The sequence below is a fragment of the Carassius gibelio genome, chromosome B16 (assembly GCF_023724105.1).
Source record: "Carassius gibelio isolate Cgi1373 ecotype wild population from Czech Republic chromosome B16, carGib1.2-hapl.c, whole genome shotgun sequence".
Classification (NCBI taxonomy): domain Eukaryota; kingdom Metazoa; phylum Chordata; class Actinopteri; order Cypriniformes; family Cyprinidae; genus Carassius; species Carassius gibelio.
Window position 1 is genome coordinate 28,094,707 of NC_068411.1, and position 12,067 is coordinate 28,106,773.

Below are 12,067 nucleotides of genomic sequence, written 5' to 3' on the forward strand. Positions count from 1 at the left end.
TGCCACCGATGCACACAATACACCCATTATAACACAACAAGAGCTAAATGCAGGTGTTTGTGACCTGTTTATGAGCGCAAGACTATTTGAAAGCGCGACTGGCAGAATAACATATCTCTGGAGCTGCAGGATTCTGCCTTTCGTCGTACGAACGAACACATCAAGGACAAGATTATTTCAAAATACATAACAGCTTGGCGAATATAAACGAAAACAGCCACGTGAACATAAACTGTTGAGAAATAAATGTGAAGTGGATCTACTGGATTTTTATATTAAAGTGACCACATATACCAGCTGCTTCTGTCTTCAATTTTAATCTATATATAAAAAAGGAAACTCATTCGACTTGGCTGCTTTTTTAATGTGTGCGTATTTATTTATTTACCTTTTTATACATTTTGTATAATTTCATAGTTTGTGTATTACAATTGTAAAAACAAAAATACATTTAGCCACTCACATAGAAATAGCTTAGGCCTTATCCTTTTTCTGACAGTTTTAGGGATTTTTAAAAATCCTAAAAAACCTTATTTGTGCTGCAAATAATAATTTCAAATTAATTTGATACTGACCTATGACATCCTGTGACATTATATTTATTTGAATTTACATAATCTCATGGATGTAACAGTAAATCTGTTCAGCTCACAGATCAATACTAAGCTGTAATACAAGCAGAACTTTCACAAATGCTTATGAGTCATTTAAGGATTTGATAACACTGTAAAATAATGTCTAATTTGTTAACATTAGCAAATGCATTGGTAACACTTTATAATAACTGCACTCATTAGTAAATAGTCAGTTCATGCTTTATAAAGACATGTCCCAATATTAATAGTCAGTAGTAAGCAGTTTATAAATACAGCTATAAATAGCTTGTCCTTGGTTTATAAGCACATTTATTAAAAAGGAGAGTAAAGGGTCAGTTATCTTCCTATGAAAAATAAAAGATAAAAATAAACAAACAACAACACAGACTGATACAGAACTCAGAAATTTTATTGTGGATTTATGATAAAATCAGCCTGTAAATGAATTCATACTCCTCCTCATACTACTCCATACTCCTTTTTCAACATGATGCCAATATACTGAAGATGTTAAATTGTGAATGGGTTTAGGATAGCTTAAATGGTGTTGCCATAGAGATTTATTAAAGTAACATAAACAAAATACAATAGTTATTTTACTATATCTTTAAAAATTTTCATTCTAACTCTTCATATTTTTTTATATAAGTAGAAGTCATAATTTGAAGGAAGCACAGTAAGTTTCATAGCTTTATCATTTTCAAGAGCCAGCATAAAATTAAAACTATCATAACTTATAAATCAAGCTGGCAATTCTTAGTACCAATAATGGCCACTAGATGGAGATATAGGATTACTTTTAAATAATTATTGTAGAAACGAGTATGATTTAAATCATTTATAGAAATCTTTCAAATAAAATAATATGTATTTTATGTATTTTACTGATAAAATGACCCTCACTTAATTAGAATAACAAGCTGAAGTATTGTGAACTGTATATTAAGAATAATTCTTTATAGGCTTTATGGACAGATACGTTTTGAGTGACTCTTGAAGGTTCAGCACCACATCCTCTTTTACCACTGTTTAAATAATTTATCTTACTGAACAGGTGTGAATGAATTTTGGATAGCTTGAATGGTTTTGTCGTGGTGATTTTTTGAAATAATAGTAAAAAAGGAACCAGTAAATGTCTTTTTATTTTTTTAAAGTGCAGCTTCTAAACACTTCAAAAAAATGTACACATAGAAGACAAGTCATTCTGAATAAATATGCATAGTTTCACGACTTTACAACACTGTATGGATAAAAGAAAATGTGAAAACTGTCAGACTTCTCAACTGACATGATCTCACTCTGGCCACTCTGTGTGAGGAAAGGGAGGGGGAGAGGGAGGGGGAGTGTGAGGGGGTTGGTGACTGTGAATTTTTGGTGACTGACAGTGTGTGTGGACTGTAGGGAGGGACTGTCTGGCAGAGAGAGAGAGAGAGAAAGAGAGAGAGAGACCTAATCATCCCTTTAATAATCAGGAAAAAAAAATCTGTATTTTAAATTGTTATTGTTTTTGTTGTTGCTAATGGTGGCGTTTTTTTCCTTTCATTACAGGTTAAGAAATCTCTTAGGCCTTATCCTTTTCTGACAGTTTTAGGGATTTAAAAACATCCTAAGAATCCTTATTTGTGCTGCAAATAATAATTTCAAACTCATTTGATACTGACCTATGACAACCTGTGACATGACATTTATTAATCTCATGGATGTAACAGTAAAACTCTTCAACTGACAAATAAAGCTGCAATGCAAGCAAAACTATTTCACAAATGCTTATAGGTCATTAAAATCATTACAAAACACTAATAAATTATTTAACGATTTGGTAACACTGTAAAATAATGTCTAATTTGTTAACATTAGTAAATGCATTGGTAACACTTTATAATAACTGCACTCATTAGCTAAGCATTAGTAAATAGTTCATGATTATAAAGCCTTTTCCCTTAATAATAGTCATTATTAAGCAGTAATACATCTTTAAATAAATATAAAAATAAAGTGTTACTAAAGTTATATATATTGTTCTGTGTATGTGATTTCAAAGTCTAGATTGGTCGGATTAACCCTTTAACTGCCGCATCCCTTTAAACTTGATTGTCAGAGGGTTACTGTAAATGCTTATGCCCGCTGGGCACAGTTTTCCCGATGCCACCGGGGTGGCGTTGCACTGACGGCTTGAGCCCGACATCGCTGCTTGCAGCTATATTTATTATTATTATTATTATTATTTTTTTCCAACGTCTCGGGGGCTTTTGGGGCCCTTAACGTGCTTAAAAAGTCTTGAAAATTGGCACACAGATTGGAACCTGCGGCCATTAGGGCCGGGCAGAGACTGATACACGGGCGTGGCACAGGGGCTCTACAGCGCCCCCTGGAATATGGAGGGCCATATATCATACATTCTTGCTCGTAGACGTATGAAACTTGGTACACATATAAATCTCATCAATCCAAACAACTTTTGTATTGCATATCATAGGCTCCGCCCAACAGGAAGTTGGCTATTTAGGGTTTAGTATTCAAATTTTTCATCAAAGTTGTGGGGGCTTTTGGGGTCCTTAACATACTCAAAAACTCTTGAAAATTTGCGCACACTTTGGAATCTGTGGCCTTTAGGAGCCTGCAGAGGCTGGGACCCGGGCGTGGCACAGGGGCTCTACGGCGCCCCCTGGAACACAGTCAGAAATGTTGATGTATAGCTCACACATACTTGCACATATTCATATGAAACTCAGTACACATATAGATCTCATCGTGCTGAACAACTTTCGTATTGCATGTCATAGGCTCCACCCAACAGGAAGTCAGCTATTTAGAGTTATGTAAAAAGCGCATGCTCTGGAATTTGAAATACTTGTCATAGGTTTTTTTCTCGATTGCCGCCAAACTCGGTCAACATGATCTCAAGACACTGGGGATGAAAAATTGCCAGGGGATTTTTGATATCTCGAACGGTTTGCTCGTGGCGAGGCGTTGAAATTATGGCGAGAAATTAGAAACAGGAAGTGTCTAATACCATCCACATACATTTCCTGATTTTAATCAAACTTCATCAGATTATTCGTTGTATGATGTCGATCGCATATATGTGACTATTAGGAGTCAAAGTTATAGCGCCACCAACTGGCAGAAGGAAGTGTGTCATTTTCAAAATGATTTGAATTCAGCATCTTATTATTACTCGATTTGCTTCAAACTTCATCAGAATAATGTTAAAACACAGCTGATATAAATCTGCAAGGGGGATATTGATATCTAAAAAATTGTTGCCGTGGCAACATGTCAAACTGGAATACTTCTCAGGTGATTTTGAGGCAAATAACATACTTAGAATTTCACAAAACTCTGAACACACATCAGTATTTCTGATAGGAACTTAAATTGTGAATGTATTTTGGATAGCTTGAATGGTTTTGCCGTGGTGATTTTTTTAAATGACCTTACAAAGGGAATCATTATTGTATTTTTAAATTGCAGCTTCCAAACACGTCAAAGAATTTTTTCATACAGATGAAAAAGTCATTCTGAGGAAATATGCATAGTTTCACGACTTTACAACACTGTATGGATAACAGAAAATTAAAAAAACTGTCAGACATCTCATCTCACTCTGTCCCTCAGTTTGAGTATATGTGCTTCAGACTTCCATTGTCTGAGAGAAATAGCGCCCCTACAGGTTCAATTCCCGGACTTTTACTTTCACTTTTAAATCGGTTAAAAATACAAACAAATACTTAGATTTAATTCACACTGACAAGCTAAACCAACATATCTGATTATTACCGGTTCAGGGCTCATGGATAAATTATTTCTGGCCAGAGATACGTGAGAAATAGGAGAGATGAATCACCGCTGTGATCACGAGCGTCTGGAGTAAAGAGCTCAGAGAAAACGAATTTATTCCTGTTTTAAAGCTTTTAAAAATAAATTATTACAGCGATATCACACAATCAACCAATTAGAACACACCAAGAGCTAAATTAAGATGTTTTTGAACTGTTTGTGTGAAAATGAAATATTTGCAGCTGCCTATCTGAAATCACCGCCTCCGATCAGCGCGTACAGTGTCCAGCTCAAAACAAACGAATTTATTCTTGTTTAAGAGCTTTTTTAAATAAAATATTACCACAAATGCACACAATAAACCCATTGTAACACAACAAGAGCTAAATGCAGGTGTTTGTGACCTGTTTAAGTGTGCAAGACTATTTGAAAGCGCGACTGGCAGAATAACATATCTCTCGAGCTGCAGGTTTCTGTCTTTCGTCGTACGAACGAACACATAACGGACAAGATTATTTCAAAACACATAATAGCTTGGCGACTATAAACGAAAACAGCCACGTGAACATAAACTGGATCTACTGGATTTGAATATTAAAGTGACCACATTTACCACTTGCTTCTGTCTTCAATTTTAATCTATATAAAAAAGGAAACTCATTCGACTTGGCTGCTTTTTTAATGTGTGCGTATTTATTTATTTATCTTTTTATACATTTTGTATAATTTCATAGTTTGTGTATTACAATTATAAAAACAAAAATAAAATTAGCCACTCACATAGAAATAGCTTAGGCCTTAACCTTTTTCTGACAGTTTTAGGGATTTTTAAAAATCCTAAAAAAACCTTATTTGTGCTGCAAATAATAATTTCAAACTCATTTGATACTGACCTATGACATCCTGTGACATTATATTTATTTTAATTTACATAATCTCATGGATGTAACAGTAAATCTGTTCAGCTCACAGATCAATACTAAGCTGTAATACAAGCAGAACTTTCACAAATGCTTATGAGTCATTTAAGGATTTGATAACACTGTAAAATAACGTCTAATTTGTTAACATTAGCAAATTCATTGATAACACTTTATAATAACTGCACTCATTATTAAATAGTCAGTTCATGCTTTATAAAGCCTTGTCCCAATATTAATAGTCAGTAGTAAGCAGTTTATAAATACAGCTATAAATAGCTTGTCCTTGGTTTATAAGCACATTTATTAAAAATGAGAGTAAGTTATCTTCCTATGAAAAATAAAAGATAAAAATAAACAAACAACAACACAGATTGATACAGAACTCAGAAATTTTATTGTGGATTTATGATAAAGCCTGCAAATGAATTCATACTCCTACTCATACTACTCCATACTCCTTTTTCAACATGATGCCATTATACTGAGATGTTAAATTGTGAATGGGTTTAGGATAGCTTAAATGGTGTTGCCATAGAGATTTATTAAAGTAACATAAAAAAATACAATAGTTATTTTACTATATCTTTACAATTTTTCATTCTAAATCTTCATAATTTTTTATATAAGTAGAAGTCCTCATTTGAAGGAAGCACAGTAAGTTTCATAGCTTTATCACTTTCAAGAGCCAGCATAAAATTTAAACTATCATAACTTATAAATCAAGCTTGCAATTCTTAGTACCTATAATGGCCACCAGAGGGAGCTATAGGATTACTTTTAAATAATTATTGTAGAAACGAGTATGATTTAAATCATTTATAGAAATCTTTCAAAAAAAAATGAATTGTATATATTTTACTGATAAAATGACCCTCACTTAATTAGAATAACAAGCTGAAGTATTTTGAACTGTATATTAAGAATAATTCTTTATAGGCTTTATGGACAGATACGTTTTGAGTGACTCTTGAAGGATCAGCACCACATCCTCTTTTACCACTGTTTAAAGAATTAATCTTACAGAATAGGTGTGAATGAATTTTGGATAGCTTGAATGGTTTTGCCGTGATGTTTTTTGAAATAATAGTAAAAAAGGAACCAGTAAATGTCTTTTTATTTTTTTAAAGTGCAGCTTCTAAACACTTTAAAAAAAAAAAAATGTACACATAGAAGACCAGTCATTCTGAGGCATATTTCCTCAGAATGACTGGTCTCATGACCATAGTTTCATGACTATACAACACTATATGGATGATAGAAAATTAAAAAAAAACTATCATACATCTGATGTCACTCAGTCCCACTGTCACTGTGGGTAATGTGTGTGTGTGTGTGTGTTAAGTGAATTAGGTGTGAAACTATCAGGGTGCATTTAGTCTCCAGCGCCAACATTTTACAGAACTGCCACTTTCCTGGAGTCTCCAGAATTACTCGGTGTCGGACTCTGAGAGACTTAAGATTCCAAAAAATGATTTAATTAGAATACCATGAAGTATTGTGAAATACTATATATTAAGTCTTTATATATAGGCTTTATGCACAGATTAGAGTGACTCGTGAAGGACCAGCACCACCTCCTCTTGTTCGATGGTTTGAGGAATATATCTTCCAGAATCCAGGATTAAGATTTAGGAGCTCATTTTTATTCCACCTCCTTTCCTGAAAAGTCTGTCTTGCAGAATTGACTAAAAATTAATCTTCACATTAATTACTAATTATTTTGCAATTCTTTTTGTCAGTTCTTCTTGACCTGCTTTTTTCTTCTTCTTTTCTGACCTCATGACCCAGTCAGTATTTTTTGTACAATGGTCAAGTCTTAACTTATCCATTTCTGTATTGCATTTGTGTTTGATATTTCTCATGGGTATTTCACAATTTTCGACCTTACAGTTTGAGTTAAAAGTCTATTTTAGCGCATTTCATCTGTAAAAGAAAACATGCCTAATAATTCTGCACACATGAATATAAGGAGTTTTTCTCTTCCAGCTTTCCTGGACTATTGTATAGCACTCATAAATGATTAAATAAAAAATAATGGTAGTTATTAAGATTTATATGGTTTGGAATTGGTAAAATGTACTTGGAAAAAAATCACAATAAAACAATGTTTTCATGTTTAAGTTTGGAATATTAACTGACATGAATGAATGCTATATAAATATTGTTCATGTTAACATAATGTTTATAAATGAAATCTTATTGTACAGTGTTACTAATATATATATTGTTCTGTGAATGTGATTTTAAAGTCTAGATGATTCGGATTAACCCTTTAACTGCCGTATCCTTTAAAACCTCACTGCCAGAGGGATATTGTGAATGCATGTGCCCGCTGGGCACAGTTTACCTGATGCCACCGGGGTGGCGATGGCATTGGTGGCTTGAGCCCGCCATCGCTGCTTGCAGCTATATTTTTATTTAGAATTTGATGGACTTCTTCATAATGCTCCTGTTGCCGCAGTGAAGCTCTCCTGAATTTCCACAATTGAGTTATTCTTACATTAAAGGAGAAACATCATTCTCATTTAAATGGAAATGATGGTGTCCTCATTCCATCGATCAGCTGTAAATAACGGCTTACCAAGAATATGCAACACAGTGCATAAAAACAATGCATGTCAGTAATATTTGGATGTTTGAGGTACAGTAAAGCATATTTCAGCAGAACAACACTGCTTGAAACCAATTTGACACTCGGGAAAAGTCAAATCTGCCATAGATTTATTTTCTTGTTTAATATCCTATTATATACATCACATTTTGGAAGATATGGAAGCTTTTTTTTATGTGAAATTTAAACTTTAGCAAACATGGCATTGATATGTGTGATTTATTTCTGTTAATCAGTTCCAATTGTCAAAAGTGTACATTTATAATTTAATACAATTTAATAAATACAATAAATATGCCACAGTCCTTTTAATTTTTTAATTAATTTATAAACATCACTTATGTATTATTAATTCTCATAAATAAATACAAATTTAATAAATTCCATTTAAAAAACCCATAAAAAACTATCAGATCAGAAATCTGTTATATATTTATATATGACCCATACTCAATGACAATGCCAATGACCCATACTCAGAATTTGTGCTCTGCATTTAACCCATCCAAAGTGCACACACACAGCAGTGAACACACACCCGGAGCAGTGGGCTTTATGCGGTGGTGCCCAGGGAACAGTTGGGAGTTCGGTGCCTTGCTCAAGGGCACCTCAGTCGTGGTATTGCCAGCCCGAGATTCAAACCCACAACCCCTAGGGTTAGGAGTCAAACTCTCTAACCACTAGGCCAAGACTTCCCCATATAACAACAAAAGTTTTAAAACATTGTTTAAATGGCTATTTTTACATTTTATTAAAATTACATAATTTGTAAAATTTATAATTTTAAATATTGTATATAAATATATTTCCCTTTCAGTAAGTCACTCTCTACATCAGCGTTATTATCGTTCCGCTCATCTGTGTCTGCTGTGAGGCTTAGTGTGTTGGTGAGACGGCGCTTCAGCAGTGGTTGTTCCTGTGTCGAGTGGGTTGCGCACTTCAGGCTGCACTACCTGCTGTCGTTTTGCAAGCGGCCAATTCCCCTGTGCGCCTCAGCACTAAAAGAGCCTTTCCTAAAGAACAATTTCTCTAGAAGAGCTTCAATGGTGCGTCTTTGTAAAGATGATGGATTGTCCTTATAAGGATGCCATTTTACCCGTGCGTTTCTGGGTGTGGTTGTTACCTGGCAAAGGGTGATGGTCACGATCACTGCCTCACGTGTCTGGGCGTCGAGCACGCTGAGGTGGCTTTCATGGATGAGTCATGTTCACACTGCGGGAAGATGAACATCTCGGAGCTGAGAACCAGGGTCTGCTACCTTTAGAGGGATGAGTCCCGTTGCCGCTGCCACAATCTGGGGCTTGTTCTGGTTGCAGATAGACGAGATCTAAACACCCAAGGGAGATGGACGCAGCGGAACGTCCAGTGCCAGGCCTTCGTGATTAATCCTTGAGAACCATGGAAGGCTGGGTTCCATATTGAGACCTGAGGGTACTCATATGTGTATAGTCCATGGTATAGCCTTAGAGCCCTTGTTTCCCCAGCAGACTTCTGCCTTTCTAAGAGGGTTTTATCACCTCTAATTTCTCCATATACACTTAAATGGATGCTATATGTGTATTTCCCACCAAAAACTAGGGAAGGATGGGGCTTCCATAGCATCCCTGTTCCAAGCGTAATGCTTATGTTTCCCCAGTGTTATCCAATCTCACCCGGTAAGGTAGTGCTTTGACAATGGTGAGTGGACCTACACCTAATAGGGGTGCAGGCGGCTCGCACAGGGCACTGGAAGGGGCAGCACCCATGGCGCTTTGGTAGGGATCCCAATTTCGTCGTCACGGTTGCTGTACCACCGCTGGGCCACCGGGTCACCGGCTCACCGGCTCGGCTCCTCAACGAAAACCTGGTATGCATTGCACCTGCTGCCTTATTATACTCACCCTGTATAAAATATGTTTAAATATTTACAACTTAAAAAAAAAAATATTGCCACTGATTTCAGGCATGCCTGGTTACTCTGGTGAATATAAATGAGCACTGATTTTCATTTAAAAAAAAAAAAAAAAAATGTACTTTTAGGGTGACCATTTTGTAACTTCTTTTTAGCTTTTTTCCTTGGCTTGGTTAATTCATTTAATTTTGCTCAGCCCTAGTCACAATCTTGATAATAGCCCCATTTATTTTATAGCACACGACTGCTATTCCAGCAACAGACCGACATGCTCTCTATTTCTGCCAAATACAGTTTACCTATGTCTACTATCGTTTTTAGACCTCAGGAAGAGTTATTGTGCTGCAATATGGTGTCATGATGTTGCCAGATTTTTAAATGGTTTTGAGACGTCTTAATCTAGGTTTAAAGTGGGTGGAAAACAGTGCCAGCTTTGAAGTTTATGTGTTTAAGAGTCCGTGCTGCCCTGAGGTGAGTTTGGCAGCCGCGGCACCTAAATGAGCGGTTGCTAAATGAAGCTACGCTGGAAAGGAAGCAGCCTGTGATTAGCTGTAATAGCTAGTCAGCTGCATTGCCTACAGAGAAAATGAGAGTCTAAGAGAAATTGGTGCATTCACACTGATCAGCATTAAGTTACCGGCCACTGAAACAATCACAAAAGCTGTTCAGCTGCGATTTGAGTTTGTTAACAAAAGCATGTGATCAATGTATTAAAAAACAAAATACTGCGGTAATACTGTAATGTGATGGTATCAGGGGTTCTCAGCTTTTTATTTGTCAGTTGAGCCCCTGGAAGTTTTGTGTTTAAATTTAAATGTAAATTAATTAATTTAATTTAATTTAATTTAAGTATTGGTCATATTTAATTTTATTGAATTTTGTAATTATTTGTTTTTCAAAAAAAAAAAAAAAAAACGACTTTAAAATAGTTTATGAATTAAAAAGCATATTTGTATATTATAATATATATTTTTATGTCATTTTTGGTACAACTCTTGCATAACACTCCAATAAAAAATATTTCTACTCAAGATACATTCATTTTAATTTTCAGCATTTTTTTATATCATTGATATACTGTTATAGAATTTTTATTTTGAAATACTACATTTTTATATTTTCTGTTTTCATTTTGATTTTGGTCAAAGATTCAGTCATTTTGTGTGTCTTTTTTTTTAAATGTCTGTAATTATTGTTACATTTTAGTTTTAGGTTATTAAGTTTCAGTTATTTTAATACTTCAATTGAAACTGAACAAAACTACTTGATAATTGTAAAATTGTTCTATTGTGATGTTAACTGACCAGTCCTTCTACTTGTCTGTCCTGTATCAGTCAGTGTCCCCACTGGAGTCTGCCGGAGACGTACCTGTCCTGCCTGATGCCCAAAGACTGTTTGGTCAGTGAATGGAGCCTGTGGGGCTCCTGCTCTAAGACCTGCTTGGACCCCAGTGTTCCTCAGGGCTCCCGCTCCCGCAGCAGACAGCTGATGCGACTTCCTACCGGAGGAGGGTCCGAGTGTCCCCAGCTGGAGGAGAGCCAGGCCTGTGAACCTGAAGGGGACGGGGTTCCACCCTGCGCTGCGTAAGTACCACAGAAATGTGTTCTCACTACATTATACATTTGTTCATCAAATATGTGTTTTTTTTCAAGCCTCAAAAATTCCCTGGTTGCATCTCATGCTATATTAGACTAAAAATTTAAGTGTAATTTTCCAGTATTCAATACATATCTATTAGACACTGATATATTTTCTACAATTATATGCATACTATACTATATGAGATGCACACACTACTGTTCAATAAAGTGTCAGTAAGAATAATACGATTTTATAAAGATTTGTATTTCAAATAAATGTAGTTTTTTTTTTTAATTCATCAAATAATCCTGGAAAAAAATTACTATCATGGTTTCCAACCAAATATTAACCATAGCAACTATTTTCAACATTGATAAAAATGTGACATTAAAGACTGGAGTTATGATGCTTTAAATCACAGGAATAAATTACATTTTAAAATATACTGTAATATAAAACAGGTATTTTAAATTTGTAATAATATTTCACAGTATTACTATTTTCATTGGAAAGAGCTGGTTAGTCAGACTCCAAATGTAGAGATTGACTGGTATAAAAATATGCATGTTATTTTATTTTTTATTTTTGCTGCAGGGTCAGTAAAAATGTTGGCAGGGTGAGTAAAACATGAACCAGTGGCTCGACAGGGTCAGACTATAAATAAATAAAAAAATCTTGATTTCAT

The 12,067-nt window shown here is 35.0% G+C and overlaps 1 protein-coding gene across 1 annotated transcript in view; it reads left to right on the forward strand.

The window, feature by feature from the left end:
• LOC127974368 (thrombospondin type-1 domain-containing protein 7A-like) overlaps nucleotides 1-12,067 on the forward strand; it is a 225,442-nt gene that overhangs the window by 54,838 nt on the left and 158,537 nt on the right. The window contains exon 3 of the mRNA XM_052577577.1: nucleotides 11,136-11,384. Coding sequence (XP_052433537.1) covers nucleotides 11,136-11,384 — 249 coding nt within the window. The remainder of the gene's footprint in view (nucleotides 1-11,135; nucleotides 11,385-12,067) is intronic.